Source organism: Acanthaster planci, linkage group LG17, assembly GCF_054643075.1.
Source record: "Acanthaster planci isolate LZ-2023a linkage group LG17, COTS_SCS, whole genome shotgun sequence".
Taxonomy (NCBI): domain Eukaryota; kingdom Metazoa; phylum Echinodermata; class Asteroidea; order Valvatida; family Acanthasteridae; genus Acanthaster; species Acanthaster planci.
In genome coordinates, this window is record NC_141793.1 from 8081206 (window position 1) to 8101992 (window position 20787).

At 39.4% G+C, this 20787-nt stretch overlaps 2 protein-coding genes across 8 annotated transcripts in view; one reads left to right on the plus strand and one right to left on the minus strand.

Annotated features, from left to right (window-relative positions):
* aaas (aladin WD repeat nucleoporin) overlaps positions 1–2832 on the minus strand; it is an 18867-nt gene extending 16035 nt beyond the window's left edge. The window contains exons 1-2 of one of the 7 annotated variants that reach the window (XM_022244206.2): positions 2208–2538; positions 1157–1326 (exon numbers count right to left, since the gene is read on the minus strand). In XM_022244206.2, the coding sequence (XP_022099898.2) occupies positions 1157–1270 (114 nt within the window). In that variant the 5' untranslated portion in view covers positions 1271–1326; positions 2208–2538. The other 6 variants (XM_022244211.2, XM_022244217.2, XM_022244212.2 and 3 more) reach the window with 6 other exon arrangements.
* On the plus strand, positions 2638–19707 carry LOC110984235 (sorcin-like). The gene is made up of 8 exons (XM_022244218.2): positions 2638–2777; positions 7183–7221; positions 8309–8378; positions 8917–8960; positions 12131–12278; positions 13875–13988; positions 15420–15478; positions 17883–19707. Exons 1-8 carry the CDS (start codon positions 2730–2732, stop codon positions 17907–17909), a joined length of 549 nt encoding a protein of 182 aa, XP_022099910.1. The 5' UTR covers positions 2638–2729; the 3' UTR covers positions 17910–19707.
* Positions 19708–20787: the final 1080 nt, after the last annotated feature.

Sequence of the window (20787 nt, forward strand, 5' to 3'; positions counted from 1 at the left end):
TTTTGAGATTTCTTAATAATAATGTTCATATCATTCACTCATCACCCAGTGCCCGATGAGCAAATTAATACACCAGGCCAATTTACGACACGCCTTGAATATTGAAAAATACAAGTATACAAGTCTTACATGCATCCTTTGGTTCGCAACTTGTTTGATGTTGTGTTCCAAAGCACATTATGATACATGTAGGCCTTTTTTTATTAAAACATGAGTTCACAGTGGCAAAAGTTCCACTTTTGGGTTTGACCCCCCCTCCCCGGCTCTGGTTAGGCAACGGGCTTCACCTCAAATGCCATTTGCCCACTTGGGTGTACAAAACATCATGGACCTCTACACTGCAGGCAATATTGCATTGTTTAATGTAACTACAAATTGGACTTCTCTTTTTCTAAAAAGACATGTACATATACATGTATACTGTCGGCCTACAGATTTGTTGGTGAATAGGTCATGCCAGGTTTCCATGTGGTAACAGGAATGCCTACCAACTTGTACACTAACCAATTCGTACATGTAAGTGGATTGGTCAACTCGTACATTGACCAACTTGTGTGCCAACCAACTCATGCGCCGCCACATGTCATGCTGTCAGTTTTAATCAACTCTGGAGTTGAATGACAGGGAAACATTAAAACTGCTCATTCAGAAGTACAAATTAAAACCAAAACTATCCATTTTCAAAGAATAGCTTCAGCATTTAAAATTGAAATTTACAAATTTACATGTACATGTACCGTATACATTTTAAATACCTGCCTTAAGTACATGTAGAAGCACCCCCTTGTCGGTTGAAAAGAGTGATTTTGGTTGGGATTTTTTTATTTTGTTGGAACTTAGCGATGCGAGAGCAACATTGTTTGTGAACTACCAGTATCAACGTGCAGTTAGTACAATGGAACCCCTGTTCCTAGGAACATCGCACCCTCCCTTGGTTCAGCTCGGGGCCCACAGTCAAGAAATGCAGAGAGATCTAATATCTAACAACAGTACTGTACTTGCATAATCGCCTAAACACAGTTTTGGCTGTTTCGATGGTGCCAACTTACTGTGCCATCACAGATATTTGTGCAACAAAATTTCATACATCCCTTCATGGAGATGTTACACGTACGCACATGTACACTGTAGGTGTCTGCTAGGGAGGTTTATTCACCTTACATCTCATTAAAACTGTGAAATTCCTGAGCATTTTACTATCCACGCCACAGAAAATCAGCAGCATGTACAGTACTCTCTCAATCACTGTCAGCAGCTGAGCATAATACATGTAGGTTGACCAATTCCAACATGGCTACTATCTTTTACTTCTTGTTTTCCTGTCACCTGCAAATGAAAGCAAAGCTTTGATTGGTCACTGAAATAGAAGCAGATTGTGCCAATCAGAATACGGCTTGTACATGTAGCACAATCGAAACAGCCAAAACTACAGCAAATGCAAGTTTGTACATTGCTATCTGTCAGGTTAATATGAACCTTTCAGTTCTTGAAGTAAAACAGTACACTTATATTTTCTACCAGACTGGGTGATGGTCAAGTTGGGGAGGACATGCAGGGGCATCACTAGGGCTAATTACTAAAGAGACGGCTTGCAGTAACACCAAGTGGATACATAGATCTGAAAGAGGTATGGTTCTGATAAGAACCAGTGAGTGTGCAATCGACGTTTCAACTAGTGTGTTCTTTAGATTTGAAGGTTTTCATGTTGAAAGAACTATATGAGTGAAACGCTTGCGGTTACACCAAAACCGATCCCCCACCCCATCAATGGCCCACCACCGTAATCCAACCAACATGTAGTTATCCTTCTCACGCTCCAGTGCATCAATGACCCAGCCAATCCTGCACCAGCATCCTCTACCACGCATCACTGACCTCACAGCCAAGCATCCATCCCGTGCTTCAGTGGGTGCTCAAGGGATCTACTGTAAGATCCCCACACAGCGCTATACATGTGAGCTTATCAGTGCCTTTCTGGGGGGGGGGGCACATGCTCCCTTACCCATGCCCCCTGGTACGGTAGATCTGTATGGCTGCGTCTCTGCCCTAGGGCAAGGGCAAGACAATGGCATTCATGTACAGTACATCCTCGCACGTGTACTACGCCCTACTACTACTACTCTAGTACTAGTAAACTAGTAGTAGTACGCCTAGTACAATTTGGCGTACGAGTTATTCGTGTAGTCGGCTAGGTAGCCCGATCCTACCTTCGAATACTGACGCGGGAAGGATTGTGAGAAGGTCTAGGCCTATACATACAAAAGATCAATACATTCAGAGCGACATCGAGAATGCTGGTACTCAGTAGACATGGTACAATCAGAATGAGACATGACGTTAGCGCGAGAAATTATGTACATGTACGCCTCCAATCAAATTATCCACTACTTCTTGTTTACAATTTCAAAATCCCGCAAACTCAGACTCAACGAATGTAGTCTTGGCTTCACGACGTTGATATTTGCTACCGCCCTGCTGTTCCAGAATAGCCTCGTAACTGGCCAACAGCTATTGCAACCAAAGACGTATAAAGCAATGCTACAAATGAACTAATCACTGGGAATGAGGTCAGTGCTACGCCCTGTGTCGCCGGAAGGTACGTGAAGTAACGTCTTGAAATCAAGACTAAGCCCGGCTATTAGAATATAGGCGCGGCTAGCTAGGATGCGTTACGTTTGGTACATCGTACACGTACACATGTCCAAGTCGATCCAGCACTGAAGTTAAAGATGGCTTATCCTGGTTACGGTGCTGGCCCCGTTGCTCCTCCTCAGCAGGTTTGAATGTGAAATCAGTTATAACTAACGTTTGTGCCTGAAAATGGTGATAATGGTCTGACTCAGTCCTACGATGGAGCTATAAAACACTACCCCTTTGCCTAGGGCCATTCTACCTCCATGCTCCATGGTACTAGTACTGACAGTGTGGGTCCGACGTCCGCCCCGGCCGCGCTCCTCGTACATGGAAGCGGGTCGGGCGGACGTCCGACCCCACAGTTAAGTTCTGGGGGTAATAAAACACAGGGCCCATTTCTTCATTATTAAAATTAGTCGTGTCACTGTTGTCATAGGGTTAGGCCTAGGCAATGTTTGCTCCTTCCTTTCTCCTTCCAGCCCTCCCACAATGCCTTCCTACCATTGTGCAAAATCACTCATACATGTACCTACACATACATACAATCGTGTGTAGGCCTGCAGCTACATGTATGTGCACATGCCAGCCAGGATGTTCAACAGGGTCCTTAATAACATGCAAGTTCAGTGCAATCTTTGAAAATGCACATATTTCTAAATTTATGCAACTTAGGCCCTAGGCAATTTTATTTGCGCAGTTTTTATTAGTCTACACAAAAGTGTTGAACGCAATCCTCAAATACGTGTGCAATTTTTGTGCTTCCAACCGTGTACTTTTTATAGGGAGTGGATGGTTTAGCATTTGACTGGGCAGGGATGCTGGTGGAATGTAGACTGGTTCCTTCAGCAGTCTCCAGCTGTCTCACTTATTGGATGGACACCAGTCAAGCTGAGAAACCATTGCCTTGAGTAAACTAAAGGCTAAAATTCAAGACCACACGGAACAAACTAGTAGTTTTGGGAGTCGTTTTTTTTCCCTGAGTGTCGGCGTACTGAAACTTTTCGGCGCACCCCTTTATCATTGTGGGTGCAATTTCTTTTGCACACCGACATGATCCTTAGCGTCTCTGCTTTCTTAGCACCATTTATTGAATGATTTCACTCATGTTGTTGTGGTATTTTCCAGTCTTTTTGCCTTCACCCATTCAATTTCACGGGCTCGCTCTCACAGTCGACATCTTTAAAATAAGGTTGTTGAACATTACGTCACTTGACCCCTAATCTTCTCGAAGATGTTCCATGTCAAGACATATTTAATACATGGACTGAGCGATAAGACCAATGGGCTCTTGCAAAACTTGGGCAGCAGTTTAGATATGTCTTGACATGGAACAGCCGTCGAGACATAATATAAATATATCTCTCAAGTTTTGATAACATTTAATTTTGTTTCTGAAATTCAGAGGATGCTCACTTTTATTGATTCTGTCCGACCTGTTAACATTTTTCAACTTAACAAAGGAGAGTGTGGGAATCAGAATACATATATGTCATTTGTCATTACTTAAGGTCTATTGTGTTGTTTGATATTAGAATGAAATTACCGGTAACATGTATTCATAAACAAAAACTGTTGAAGTTTTTCTTTCAAATTCTCTCTGACATAAATTTGGGACTTTAAAAACATATCCTGCTGCAAAAACCCTCAAGCCATTCTGAAGAGGTTTAAAAATGAGAAATACTATTTACATTTAGGCAGTTAGGGACTGTACATGTAGTACAGTCCCCCTAACATGGTGCACTTTGACATTCACTTAACTTTCCTCACAGTTTTGCCAGACTCCATTAACTACTGGTACATGTACTATTACCTTCATGATACAGGCTGTTGATCCTTTAACAAACCCTATCAAGAAATTTCATCTGAAATTAATTCCAAAACAGCAGCAGCCAGAAACTGGGAAATAATTCAGCTAAAAAAATGTAAAAATTTAAACATTTAAGAAATTCTTTAATATCTGATAAAGTCTAGTAAATTATTATTACCCCCATCCTATACCTCCGTTCACATACCCAACTACAAGTATGTTAGAAAATTATTTTCATATTTTTGCACGCATTTTAAAAGAGTTCATTTTGCACATCTGGAAAAAAAAATAAGAAAATCGGGCCAAAACAAAATTTCGTCAGAACTTTGTTGCAGGTATGCAAAATTGAGATTTATGAATCAGAATGTAGGAAGTTTGATTAAATGACACCATTTGTGAAATTTAAGGTAAACTTATTACTCCAGTAAGACACTCAAAGATACATGCACATACTGATGAGTACATGACAGCCAATGAGCAGCCCTTTCAGTGTTTTCAGTGACTAAATTCCAGGTTCACAATTTGAACTGGAGGAACTATGTATCTAAGCCATGTCTTCCCAGAATGACATCACAACAACTATCCTTGAATATCCAGCATGTCCAGGGAAGCAGATTGAAATGTTTTTAAAAAGGGCCGTTTTAGATATTTTCAAAACCTTCAGTTGAATATCAGTTCGGTTTGGGTTCAGATGTACATGTATATGTACATGTACCAGTGTACATACATGTACATGTACCAGGCACAGTGTGTACCGGTACCTGTATACTCAATTTCAACAAACATTGATGTTTCTTTTAAACTGTTTTCCCAAAGTTTGTATTGAAATTCTAAGGACAGTTACAGTCGGGCATGTGACATTTCAAGTCTCTTTTCGCCAGCCCAAAGTGGATGTGTTTTGACGGCGCTTATAACTCAACAAAATGATCGTAGGATACATGTATGTGGAGATAGAGGAAAGCCAGCACATTCCATTGGGAGTTCCTTACTTTACAGAATTAAAGATCAAACGAGAAATGTGTTGGACAAACACAAGCTGTTTTGACTGTTGTTAAAGTGACTTTGTGATGTCTCTTAGTGTTATATTTCATGTACATGTATAACACAAAGTTACATGTGAATTGGTCCTCAAGTTCTGTAGATATACTAAGATATATGCACCTGAAATGTGATGATTTTATTTTAACATGATTTCAATTTTTACGTGGATATCAAGTTTGAACCTCATTCGTGCTATTGAACCTCTTCTTGTTTAGATTTAAGACTTAAATTAAAATGCACCTTTACATGGCATCGCCTGGCATGTGATGCTGTCATAATAGTGTGACTTCAAGTTTCAATTTTAACACATCCTCATTAGGTGCATGCTAAGCTCAAACTTATTGGGCCTGTATTTCTGCAGTTACACGTATACAGTAGACCTTTAAAAAATATGCGTGTTGTCTTGTGACACCTGACAAAGTTACAGTGATAAATTTCTGCTCAAGCAATCTCTGGATGATGGCCTAAATATTCACCAATTAAGTCTGAGGTCAATCAGATAAATGAAAGTGCGTACATTTAAGTCTTGTTGAAAAATGTACAAAACATGCACAAAATGGGGAAAAAGCACCTACAATATGATGTACATGTAACTGGACACCTGATGATGTCACAATGACAAAGTTCTTCTAGGACCATCCGTGGGTGAAAGTTTTGCCTACCCTATGAATTTCATGTCGACAAAATCTTTCTTTGTATAGAAATTCAAAAACGGTCTTTTTGATGATGTTATCATACTGCACCTACCCAAGGACATGTGAAAGAATTTTTCTTTGTTCAGGAGATACATGTACATTGTAAAGAATGTGAACATAAGGAAAATTTAAAAATTCGTTCAAAAAGGTGATGGCGTACATGTAATCATGGCGTAACTCCAATTTTCATATATTTTCATTGCATCATAGTTTCTCTCTGTGCCAAGTTTCAACCTGATTGGGTGTATAGTTCTCTAGATATAGGGTTCAAAAGTGTTGTGTTTGGTTCAGTAGTTTGGCTACAGCACTAGTGTTTAACAGTTCTAATTCATTGAAAGTCAATGAAAATTCATTGCTGCTTCCCCGTGAAATGTGTGAAAAGGGCTACATTTTTTCCCAAGTTGATTAGTACCAGTACTCTGGAGTCAAGCCATTTTCCAGAACACCTGGAACAAAGCCATTTAAACAAAATAAATCCAGTCAAGTTTATATCTTTCTGGAGAATTGCTGAAGATTCCTAACATTGTACATCTTCTAACATGGTGCATTTTAAGTTTTTCCTCAAGCATTCTGATGGTGTCACTTCTTGTGTTCAAGCCCAAGCTGTACAGAAAAAAAAAGAAATTATAATGAATTTTAAACATTTCTGTTTTATAGTTATGCGTTCAATGACCATTTTAAAAGTTGTGAATAAAATTTGATTTGCCACAGTTTGCTGAGTTTATCTGCAAGATAAAAGAGGACTGCCTTCAAAATGTTTCAGAAAAAAGAAAAAAGCCTTTTGATAAACAAGAAGTTGAGACATTTTTCACATTTTGCACCAAATTAGAAGACTACAGTGTATAATACCCATGTAAGAGCTGGGAGCAAGTTCTTATTCTGTCAGGATCTCTCAAGTTCTTTGTTAACTGTTGGAAGTCTTACTCTGATTACCATTTTGTTACTACAGTACCAAGTTAATGTTCTTTTTATTCTTTGTTTTGAATTGCCCCCGCTGTATGGCAGGATCCTTTGTATGGGTGGTTTCAAGCAGTTGCAGGAGTGGTGAGTACACTGTTTTTGCTGGTTGAATGTTTTATTGGAACTGAGCTGATCAACCCTCCTTCATGTGCTTTCAGTGATATGGCATGGATGATACACGTACCGGTGTTGTTGGGCTGTCGATAGCCTGGATGGATGAGATCTTTATTACATTGTGTCTAATGTCCAGGGTATCAGCTCACCCTGCTGTAGCCAATTTTTTTTAAAACACATTTTCACACTTTCACCTGACAGAAGTAGCTGAAATACCGGTAGTGTTCGTGTGTTCCTTATGTCCCGAATTACCTAAATGCTAAGTTGCAATTATTGATTTAAATACTTCTATTTCCTTGGGTTGCATGCTCACAAAAAATAAATAACAGGTCATGTTTCGGTTGCAAGTACGTGTGAAGATTTGCAACTTAGGCTGGTTTCCTGCTGTATCAAAGATCACTCAAGATAATGTTTATCTTTTCGTCTGGAAACCAGACGAGCAGTTACTTTGCATTTTTCATGTTCGTGTGTGTAAGTACGGTTAGTCCTTGCACGAAAAGTTCGGGATATTTCTGACAGAAGCATGGAGCTGTGATATATTTTCTGCAAATACATCGCCAAAGGACATACATGTACATGTACGTGTATTTACCGGTACTCATTTATTCAAACCTAATATTTGGGTAATTCTGGACATCTAGAAGACTGGAACAGTTCAGGTAATGTACATGTACCTCTTTCAGGTAAAAGAAGTGTTGTAAAACATTTTGCTATGGCAGATGATTTTATGCCCTGGAATTTAGTCATGGTGTAATCAATTACAAATGTACATGTATGTACAGTACATGTACATTTGTAGCTTGTGACTTAAATTCAGTCTTGAGGTCTTGTGATGGTCTTGACTACAACACTGGTTGAACTATCAAATAGGAAAGAGAGAGAACACATGTACTGTACATGTAAATTGACGTGTACTTGTCAAAACTTGCATGTTTCACATACCGGTAGTTGTATGTATAATTTTTAGGTTGATTTTTATATGAAGAAAGAGTTTCAAAATTGTCTTAATTTGCATTACTCATGTAATAATCACTTTCTTGCAATCATTTCATCACAGGATGGCCAGATTGAGCCAGTTGAATTACAGCAGTGCCTTACGTCATCTGGCATAGCAGGAACATATCAACGTACGTCATCAATTTCACTGACACTTCACATCTATTCACATTTAACTTTGACCTGATCCAAATTCAGATCCGTGCATACATGCTTTCTATGCAACAGACTTGTTTCACCAGCTTGGGAATCTAAAAATCAAGTCTTTTTGCATTCCTGTTATAGTCAAGTCATCACTTTGCTAGGAAGTACACGTACATATACATCATATACATGTACTGTGCATACATACATGTACAGTGTACATATAGATGAAATGAAATTGAGAAACCACATACTGGCACTGTTGTCTTAGCACTTGCAAATCAGCTTAAGTTTTGATTCATATACATACATGTTAATGTACAGTATATCAGTTTGTCTAAACACAGGTATTAGCAAAATAAGACAGGCTTTGGTTCCGATCGGTTTGCAAACATTCATGTAAGTTTTGCATAAATACCAATGTGCAACTGCTCAAAAGATTCAATTATTTCATTATATCTGATTTTCAGAGAACGAAGTTTTTAATGCCACTTATGTTGTGCCATACATGTTCTGAATTTACAGAGTTTAGCTTGGAGACCTGCCGGGTGATGATTGCCATGCTGGATGTATCCTTTTATGAGCTGGGCCTTTAAGCATACATACATGTACATGTATTAGTACACTTTGTATACTTTAGTTTCATTTGTCAAAGCCTAGAAATTTAAAGTTCATGAAATATCTGGGAGGAACTTACATATAGTCTTATAAATGTATATTCAGTCCACCTTTGTTTAACCTGTATTTCCTTGCCTGTACAGAATGTAAAGTGTTTGAAAGAAGGGAAGCTTTTTACATGCACATGCAGTACGTTGCAATTAAAAGTTACTTGTAACCTCAAAAGGGGAAACTTTTCACAAGTTTTTCCCCTCTGTGAAAAAGAAATTCACAAGTGGGAAATTTTTTCACACCTTTATTCACAAGTGGGAAATTCACCTATGACTACAAATTTCATTACAGAAAACAACTCACCTCTGTTTACCTACAATGTACAGTTGCATATCAGCGCGCATGTGCGACAAATCTCACTGAAAAAGTCGCCCAATCCACACCCTCTGTACCCACTGCATGTTTATGGTATTTTCAGCGACACGTGTAGTCTACATATATATTGTGTGAATTCAGAGTACATAGTGCTATACGTGCATACGCAATCTTGCTGTGTTCTACATGTAGGTTAAGAATGGCACCAAAACATGACAGAGAACTGTAAGTTTAAGCCATGTTCCGGGCAAATTTCCCGGTCCCTCCAAGTCTGATCGGCCCTCCAAGCATGATATTTCCACCATATCCACCAAGTCTAATCTGCCAGGTTTAACAGTTGGAAATCCCCGGGGCTGAGCCTATGACCAGTCACAAGCAGACCTGCTCCCTGACAAATCCCGCACACCTTTGGTAGACTGCATGAGCACATGGAAGCAGCAGAATCTGACATCTATATTCATGGCACTCGAAGCACTGTGGTCAACCGAACATTCGGCCAGCCCTGCCTGGTCACAGAGGCCCGGGGTACCACCACCACCACCTCCATCATCATCACATTTAAGCCACAAAATGTCAGCTACATGGTCACATTCCCAGCCATTTGTTGCAGGCCAGACGCAGCAGTTTCAACCTTGTTCTCATCCTAGGGCCTGGTCTTATTTTCCACAGGACCCTCGCCAGTTCAGGTACAAGCATCCTGAATTTTCAACGATGTTGCCCATGAACTATCCCTGCCTTTATACAGCCAATCCAGGGAATTTGTGACACTTTGCACGGGTTCCTGACATGGTTGTCCCTCCAGATTGTGAGACCACTTCTCCACATCGCTGTGAAGACCGCCTATATCCCCCAGCCGTTCTGCCACATGGACTTTCCATGCAACACTCGCATCTGTTCACAGTCTCACTCTCCCCTGTCGGATCGACTTGGTGAGCTGGATTAGTGTCCTTGCTGGGTAGGCCATGCAGCATGTTTTTTAACAGTTACCACAAGACCAGTTACATAATAAACAACATGGATTACACAACCGTAAAAGATAAAAACTAAAAACGAACAGACACACCATACGACTTGTGAGGTGTGAATGGTACTTACGGTGCATTTACTAGTCTATACAGTCTCGCTACACTGGTCTCCTTCATTTCCAACACATGAGTAGAGCCAATGTAAATGCCAACCAATGAAAACATGACTGCTTTATCCCCGCACCTGGAACACTGCCCCACTTGCACACATGGCTGGCAGCAGCGACGGCCCGGGCTAGGCTACACTGAGTATAAGCCACCTGGAGTACATGTATAAGCTGCTGGGACATTTTCAGTACGAGAATCAACGTATACATGTAAGCCGCGGCTTGCATGTATATTCCAAAAATTACGGTGTATTAGAAATATATATTAAAAAAGCCACCAACAACGAGCAGAACTCAGAAGTGAGGGGGGATTGGTTTGTTTAAACCACCCCCCAGCCTACGGGCCTGGACGCTCTTGCAGCGTTGGTACTACATGTAGCTAGTGCAGTGTCTCATCAGCTGTAGACTGTGCAGATGCACAGTAGTTGAGAACTAATTGGCACATGCACATCTGGCATGGAACTGTATACTGGATGGGACGGATTGGACCGTACATGTATCTTATACAGCATAGAGAGTTTGTTGATACTTCGACAATGACTCAGGTTGTACAAAACCCTGCCACCACAAAGAAAATTGGCAGTTTGAGAAACTCTGTCAATGAGATGAAGCAGCAGATAGACGACCAGTCTATAGTGGCCATTTTCTGGGCAACAGACACGATACATGTAGTTTTGTGTCCTTACTTTTTTGTTTTTTGCCAAGTTTGATCTATTATTGGTCACTGCCAGGTTTCATGTGCATGTTTTTCTGGTTTATGGCAAAGGTCAGCAAGTGGTCAGCAGCATCCATTTCCCGACAAACATCCCAATTGTGTCATTTCTCGAGTGCTGTAAACTGACGCATCATTTGTTTGGTTACATTAGTGTGGACTGTTTAATATGCACTTTTTCTAGGCAAAAGTAGGTGTTCACCAGATTGGCAGCAATTATTGTCTCATGACATACTGACCACTGATGTTTCTGCTTTGTGTACACCCTGCTTTGGTTTGGCATTGTGTTCTTTAGAAAAACTCAGACTCATTAAATTGAAAAAAGTGCAACATTTTTGCATGAGTTTCAGGCTGTTGTGGGCATGTAATCATAAAACCATAACTGGTTTTGAATGGACACTCACCCAATTGTCCAATGAGATTTTCTCAAACGTTCTGCTTTTCGAAATATAATGTACACTTGAACTTTGGTGGAACCTATGCCCATTTTCATGTGCATGCATGTACATGTACACTGTACATCAAAACCATGATAAATATTACATGTATTTGATTAAGATCACATGAAAGCAGTTCCGAAGCAGCAGCTTTGCAGAAATACTAACATTACATTGGGAGGGGGATTCAGCAATTCAGGATTTAATGCATACATATAAACTGGATTTTCATGAATGCTCATTTTGGGGGGGGCTTACAAACTTCCAGTCAGTATCAGGCTGTGTTCTGCACTGAAATTAATCCAAGGTAATTTTTTTTCCCAACTGAATGTAAATTTTTGTTTTCAAAATATACTTGGAATTAAATATGTTGAGATAAAGAGGCACCATTGTATTCCACATACTTTACTGTTTACGGTATTTGTCCAGTGTTTATTTCCATGTTTTCCTTAATGAGTTGGATTATCCATATAGCGTGACTATTCTGGTAAGATGGGCTTCAGTGAATTCAAGGAACTGTGGACTGTCATCAACCAATGGAAGCAGACATTCATTGCTTTTGACTCTGATCGCTCAGGTACCATTGATGGTCATGAACTGGCAAATGCAATTAGAAGTTTTGGTATGTATCCTTTGTCATATATTTATCCCATCAAAAGTCCCTGTAAATTAAAACATTCTGATACACACATACGAATATCTTGCAATGTTCACAAGATCAGAAAATTATGAAGATATTTGTGGTGAATTTAGTCAGTTGATAGTTGTAATATGTAGTCGAAATGTAAAGAGAAATGTAAATTTGTATCAGAAAGTCCTTGAATTTCAGTCACTTTAATTCACAGACAAAATCAGGTTTTTGTAACTTCTGCCACTGTATTCCTTCGTATTTTTTCTTCCTATTGTATTCCTTGTGTCTAAGTGTACAGTGTAAGTGTCTAAAAAAGTTTAGATCAGGGTTGCCTTAATTAATTAACTGTTCTAGGTAAAAAGTTACCTTAGTAACATCATAAACATGAAAACTAAGGGTCGGACGTTTAACCGTTTCAACGAACATAGTTATTTATCTGTTTAGAGATTTTCCTAAACGTTTAAACGGAACTAACCTTTGGAGGTTGCACAAAGTTTAATTGACGCAATCTGGGTTAATTTTTCTTTTCAAACGATGCTGCAAAAGTGTCTTTACATTTTGAAACACTTCAGCACCTGGTCAAGTCAAAGGACCTTTTGATAACTCAAAGTCTACAAACTCGAAACTCCTCTTTATATCTCAAATACATTCTTCATTACCGCTGAATGAATTGCTGATTCTCTGTCTTTGTGATATGACCACACTGGATGGAGGAAAGTTTGTGTGTGCCACGGCTATAGCCTTAGTGCCGCCGCCTGCTCGACTTCAGCACAGATGCCCCGCTCACATGGTGACTGTCCAATCACAACCCTTTACAGCACCAAGTGAGATGTGTCCCTGTCGCCATGCTGCAAGTGTGCTTTTTGCGTACCCAAATCTCACCCGAATAAAAAAGATTAAAATTTGCTTTCTGGAATTTTTTTCTGGTGTATTCTGCCAGTATGTGCATCATATTGAATTCCATTAGTTCCCGCTTTATCGTTTTTTTAGGACAGACAAAAGTGTAAACAGACCCTATTTAGTTTTTGAGCAGGCAGAAAAAGTAGACGTTCCTCACATTTACAATGTAAGATGATGGATTGGGTGCCCAAGGTTTTATTTGTCTAAACATCGAACAAAAATATTCAGCTGTTTTAATGCTTCATTTCATGATTTTATCTGACTTAAACGCCAATACCCCAAAAAATATATGTGGGAAGAAATGATTATTTTCAAGTAGCTCGGGAAGTCCAGATGATAAAAAAATTCTAGAATAAATCCACCCAGCTCTGCAGAAAAAGAAATCTCCCCAGGAGTGATTGACAGCTCTATTGTTCCCTTAGACACAATGTATATTTTGAAGTATTTGGGTCTGGGTCACATATCTTTTAATATGCACTATTTCTAGGACGACTTGTTCCGCAGATGTTTTGATCTTTTGATCGTAAATCCTCAGTCAATAAGTTTATTATTTGCAAGTAAAGCAGCCATTGGTGGGATTGTAACACTTACCCAGTCCCAGAGTTATGCCACTGTTGCCAAGAAACAGTATTACATACATATATGTGACTTTGTAGCCCTTGTTGCTTCCGTATTTGCCACTTGTAGGGTACAACCTTACTCCTTCAGCTGTGGGTGTACTTCTGAAACGCTATGAAAAGGGAGGCCGTATCACTTTTGATGACTTTGTGTCATGTGCAGTTCGCTTGAGAGCCCTTACAGGTCAGTATACATGTTAGCACTGTAGCTGAGTGTTTCAAATCTGTGATTGTCCAGAGGTGAAAATACATGTATTACCTTCATTTTTTAATTGTTTCAGCCATGCTTGCATTGTACTTTTTTAGACAAGTCTCGGCTAGACAATCTTATTTTTCCATTTTTTAAGTCTTTGAGTATGGGCAAACGTAAAATTTGAGCAGTTAAATTTAAACTAGTCAGGTTTGTGTCCGCAGGCAAAATGGCTGTTGCGAACAGTACAAGGTGATCAGGTAGCACTGGAAAGAGATTGGTGTGGCTGTAGCATGAAGGCCATACTGCACTGCCTGCAGCATGAAGGCCATACTGCACTGCCTGCAGCATGAAGGCCATACTGCACTTCATGCAGCATGAAGGCCATACTGCACTGCCTGCAGCATGAAGGCCATACTGCACTTCATGCAGCATGAAGGCCATACTGCACTGCCTGCAGCATGAAGGCCATACTGCACTTCATGCAGCATGAAGGCCATACTGCACTGCCTGCAGCATGAAGGCCATACTGCACTGCCTGCAGCATGAAGGCCATACCGCACTTCATGCAGCATGAAGGCCATACCGCACTGCCTGCAGCATGAAGGCCATACTGCACTGCCTGCAGCATGAAGGCCATACTGCACTGCCTGCAGCATGAAGGCCATACTGCACTGCCTGCAGCATGAAGGCCATACTGCACTGCCTGCAGCATGAAGGCCATACTGCACTGCCTGCAGCATGAAGGCCATACTGCACTGCCTGCAGCATGAAGGCCATACTGCACTACCTGCAGCATGAAGGCCATACTTCACTGCCTGCAGCATGAAGGCCATACTGCACTGCCTGCAGCATGAAGGCCATACTGCACTGCCTGCAGCATGAAGGCCATACTGCACTGCCTGCAGCATGAAGGCCATACTGCACTGCCTGCAGCATGAAGGCCATACTGCACTGCCTGCAGCATGAAGGCCATACTGCACTTAAACACCCAACATTTATAATTTCAACAGCTTGTCATAATCTGTCATTTCTGAACTGCACAAGTTTTTACAGTATCCTTCATTACTTTCTATGCAATTTATGGTACATTTTGGTACACGTATATTATTGGAAACCTTTGGGTGTAGTAAAAGTGTTCACTACGCTGAGGAGTGGTGGGTTTCTAGGTTGTATGATGCACAGGCTGAGGTACCAGTGCTGGTGGCAGTTCATGGGAACAATGGCAAATTTTGTTACTCATTGTAGTAGTTATGACCATTGTTTTGATATGTGCTCAAGTCATGTTACAGTTCAGTAGTCTCTTGGACTGACTCTGACTTGACTCTGTATCCACTTGCATTGATATTTGTTAAGAATAATGTCAATGATTACAAGTAATTAATATTTTGTGGGAATCATTAATATTTTTTCTGTCATTTGCAGCTATTTTTCAGAGTAGAGATGCACAGAGGAATGGTTGGGCCAATTTCCAGTATGATGATGTAAGTACCTGTTGGCTTTATTTTTTGGTTATGTCACAAGAATTAGTGGAACACAGTAATTTAGAGTATCCTCTGTCAAGTGGTACATATGTGGTACATGTAGTTATGCATTACATTATTCTGGGTTTTAAATTTTTAGTGGGATAAAGATACATGTACACACATGCACTGACCATTTTTTCATTCACAGTTATTGTGCCACTGTCAATCAATCTTTGTTAGGGATACAGCACTTTTATTGTTGGAATAATGTACAGTGGAACGTCGCTGTATCGAACACCGCTGTACCGAACACAGCATGGATAGATGGATAGTGGTATGAACCTGTGCTAGTACTGTAGGGTCTAGCAGTCGTGATCAAGGACTCAAGTTAGCTTGAAGATGATATCACAGTTGTCTGTACAACTACATGCATTTGTGTGAGAAATATTTTACTGGCTGTCCTAGGTGTGACTGAAGCAGTTACATGTATGTGCCACACTTGACTGATAAGTATACGTACAGGTATTATAACTGAACAAGAGAACAATAAGCTATGATGTATACCTAGAATTTATCTCTAAGAAACATCCTGGATAGCTAGATCCATAAAAGTTTGTTGTTGTGATAGTTTTTAGTATAGTAATTTTTCAGTTTGCATGTCGACATTCAGATTCCATAGTAAACTTATCAAGAATACATCCACATTCACGTGCTGGAAGACATACGTGCAAACAGAATATTCTTGTCAGCACAATAACTTGAGCATTACTTTGCATGTGAACTTCAATTTTGGTTTGTGGGTTGCTCTTGGTATTTAGGACACCCAAGTTACATTTGAGGGTAGAAGGCCAAAGGTCAAGGTTGCAGTGGCTAAAACAGTAGAAAGTTTGTCAGCACGATGTGAGAAAGACTTGGTTTAGGAATTTCAGATTTGGCTTGTGCATTCTTTTTGGTAATCCCACAAGTCTATTGCATTTAAGCCTGCCAGGTCAAGGGTAAAGGTCATGATGGTGAGAACAAATAAAAGCAAATCTTGTTCGTGATCTGAAAATTAAAGTTGTGGGTTTAGGCATGGCCTGAGCTTAGGGAGACATCTGTGTATGTTCATGTGTGGATAGGCTATCAGGCAGTATTGGTACCAGTGAAACCCAAATTGACACCATTCAATAAATAGGCCTACATGTACATGTATACCATGTCTGTGTCTTGGCTTGCTTAGAGACCTAGACAGTAATGCACGTATAAAATGTATTCTCAAAAGTTTGTCCTTTTTCAACCAAAAATAAACAACTACAGGTGTAATAAAGTACATTGTTACAAAAACAGCAGCTGAATGTTTACAGTTTATTTAAATTTAAATACACATGTAAAAAAATACACCTGTGTCATGTGAACATTTAGGGGTCGTTCACAATTATCAACATTTTCACGAGCGTACAAAATGTACGTGGGGGAAGGGTAAACGCCGTACACTTTCAGAATGTTGAATAATATCGATTTTGTTCCCATTCCTGGCACTACTGCTGTCTTGATTTGGGTCTGCCATAGGCCTTACACTGCGTGCGGGCGCGTTGCATGCACCACGTGCATGGCCTGCAGAACACAAAGCAAATTGCATGCGTGTCGCATTGAGATACTACTCTACATATCCTTATTTCTTTTTGAAAAGATTTTTTCACAGATTCACAGGAAAATCGGATCAGCAAGGAGAAAATAAGTTTCTTGCAACGGTTAAGTTTTTACTTTAAAATACCTACCTCTGTATAAGTATGCAGAAAAAACATCAAAATTTTCTTTGTACACTTACAGGGGGGTCTCATAAAAGTGTACGCTTTGTACACTTGTGAAAATGTTGATAATTGTGAATGACCGCTTTATAGATTGCCAGCTGTGTATTATATCACAAGACCACACAAATTGATAACCTCATCAGCACACTAGCTGTGTAAAAAAGCTGTTCATTTGAGCAAGTCTTACATGTGTGTGTGACCGTGAGCAAGGCACTTTGTCACTTATTGCTTCTCTCCACCTAGGAGTAATTGGGGGCTTGTGAGGGCAGTTAATGTGATTGATTTAGTTCCTTTGCGCTGAAATGACAGAATCAAGCTGCATACTCCTTAGGGAGCTGAGATGGTATTTGGAATGTTTAATTGGCCCAGTGAGCAGGGGTAATAATAATGGAAAAGTGCCAAGGAACTTAATTGTAGGCCTATTAGACGCTTAAGAAATGCAGTTATTGTTATGTACTTTAAATATAAAAGGGTCAGTTCTGCAAACAAATTTTTTTAACGATAAGACATTTATTTCTGGTTTCTTGTGATCATTTACACCATTATGTAATTATGCACAGTAATTACTACTGTACAGGTATTCTGTTGCCTGCCCTACATCTTATCATTTTTCTTTTATGTTTCCTTTGCAGTTCATCCGTTGTACAATGAGTATTTAGAGGTCAGGACGTGCGCTGATAGTCAACCAATGGCTGATGTCCAGATATTTCTAAGATAGCAATGGAATAACAAGGTTCCTCTATATTACATACACTTAGAACTTTTCATTGTAGATTTGTAGTGCGTATTATAACTGTTTTTCCCTGGTACTTTGCTTAGGATCAACATCCTGTAAAGCTTGTATTTGTGCACGATATTATTCTCTTTAAACAGTTACCAATCAAAAGAAATACAATTACCAGTAAACGAACCATGTATGTAAATACTGTGATGTTCACATAGAGATTTTAAACATACATGTAATACAAGTGGTCTTTTATTAACAATTTTGGTACTTTAAAGACGTGCCCAAAATCTATTGACGATGAAACTCATTAAAATGTAATGCCGAATACTTGCACAGTTCGTGCCATTTGCCTTTTCCCCTTCCCACAACAGTTAAAATTAGACTCTCCATGTGTCGTAATGTCACCCATATGTGCTAATTTGGTTTCAATCAAGATATATGTAAAAAGTGTTGAACAAGTCCCTTAGTTTTATGACTGAAGTCAAGGTATAATCTGAAGGTCCAGTTGAGTCAAAGTGTCAGTTTGAGTCCATTACAAGTTTATATTTTGAGTCTATTTCAAACACAAATATTTGAGTACAGTCTGTTGGGTAATTCCAGAAATTAGGGGTCCATTTTTGTGTGTGTCCCTGTCACATCTAACATATGATTTTGTACACATTTCCTGATTTCCAAGAGTGATGAACTAATGCAAATTACCTGCCAAACAAATAGTAATAGTTTGAAATCAATTCCGATGATATTTCCATGTCAAATAACAAAGGTCAGATGTAACAGGGACACAAACATGTCACACTTTTAAACCCCTAATTTCTGGAATTACCCTAATACCAGAGACAGCCACTGGGTTGGAATTCAGCAGTTATTCACTGGTAGAATAAAACATGGAACACACAAAGCAACATTCTATGAATGAGCCATTCTCAGTTACATGTGTGACAAAAAGTTTGGAAATCCTATGATCGACATCCTTCCGTGGCCTCTTAAAATGGCCCATGTATTTCCATTATGTCAGTTTGAATCTGCTGTTCTCAGTTGACCCAAAGTGATAAAAAATTACAAAGACAATAATTAACAAATTTAAATTGGGGTTACTAGATTGATATTAATAGCATAATGGATACATACATTGGTCTGTTTGAGGGCAAGGATGTCAGTCATAGGATTTCCCATTTTTTTGTCACTCACGTAACCAAGAATGGTACAAATGAAGATCAAACAAATATATGTATTACATGGTAACTACTAGATGGCTTCAACAAGTGAAACTTTAGTTTCAACTCTGGTTGGGCTTTGGTCCAGAGTTAAGTTTACAATGACTTCAAAACCACATTACAGTGTCAATCACATTTGAAGCTGTTTCTCATCACATGGAAACATGTGTCTATGTGTAATCATAGAGGAAGGACACATTGGCCAATAACCACTTTCTGCCATGCCCAGTACATGTATGTCTACAGCCAGAGTGTAGTGAGTGCTTGTGCTTCGTACCATCTGTGTCACAACCATGAAACCCTTTCGCTGGTAATCTGCATCCTTAAAAACTTTATGTACTGCTGTATAGGAGATTGAATATTCATGCATATGTTGGTGCTCGGTATGATCTCATAACATCAAATTTAATGCTTGTGCAGTTGATTGTGTTGCTTGCCGTGTGCCCTAAATGTACTTGTAATGAACGCTTTCTTCTGGAGTTATTTTGGGAATAAATAGCTATGTTTTTCACAAGATTTTGTGTTTTGTTTGAATAATTTTTATTACGGCATTTGTACAAAAGTGTGTGTTACGAGATCTCATGATCACCACTTGTGATGAAATAGCACATTTTTTCCTTATTAACTTAGCTTTCCAGTAGTGGTTAACATTTTGTTGACCAGTCTTAGCCAAATTTGCTCCAGGTCGTTAAAAACTGACGTATTGGAGGGAGAAGAGTAAAATTACCACCTTTGCATGAATAATGGAACAATGTATCAAAATAAAAGAAACTTTCCTGGTCACAGCAATAATTTGTATTTAATTGCAAGCAAAGCATTGAAAGTATTGCTTGGATATTAGTGGCCCTGCTTGTCCAGCTAAGCTGCAGGCAGTAATCAGGCATTTTGGGAATATTTACTATTGTTCGTTGGACCCGGCGGTGATGATCATCAAGCACGATGAAGTGCCAGAGTTGCAACTCCCTTGTCCTTCCTCTATGGTGTAATTATGCTTAATAGTATGCTTTATGAATAGGAGGGAAGAAATTTTGCCCAATTTTTTTCAGGGACACAAATTGTATCAGTGTCATGCGTGAGTTTGAAATCAAGAATTTGAAATTGCTTTTATTCCAGAATAGAAGTTGTGCACAAGAAATGAGGGAGTTGTTGATATGGTTTCCACTGCACAGTGTTAAGAGACCAGCAGTTGATGGAAACATTAACCACTCAACATTATGATAATTTTGCACCTTAAGTCACCTCTAGTTTTTGCAAAGTTTGAGACGAGTGTAATTTTTTTGTAGTCCAGCTTGTTTCATGTCATCTGGTGAAAGATTCAAGTCATTTACCAACAGTGACTTCATTTGAGTCATTTATTTGTCAAGGTTCAAGTTGGATTGCCAAGATTTTGACTTGAGGTAAAACTCAAGCTGTGTTATTGACTGGAGAACTTTATTACAACACGGCATGTAAAAGCATCTAGTGTAGGGTAAGATTTCCAAAATTCTTGTCATTTTTAGATCGGAAAGATGTGCAAAAAAGTTTTACAGAAGTTTAGATATATTTGTTTCTGTATGTTATACTCCGAGCTATTTTGTTTGTATTTGTACATTTATA

Coding starts and splice junctions, on each gene's coding strand:
- LOC110984235 (XM_022244218.2), top strand. CDS start 2,730: ATGGCTTATCCTGGTTACGGTGCTGGCCCCGTTGCTCCTCCTCAGCAG. Junction 7,222..8,308: donor TTCAAGCAGTTGCAGGAGTG/GTGAGTACACTG, acceptor ATTTCATCACAG/GATGGCCAGATTGAGCCAGT. Junction 8,961..12,130: donor TGATGATTGCCATGCTGGAT/GTATCCTTTTAT, acceptor TTATCCATATAG/CGTGACTATTCTGGTAAGAT.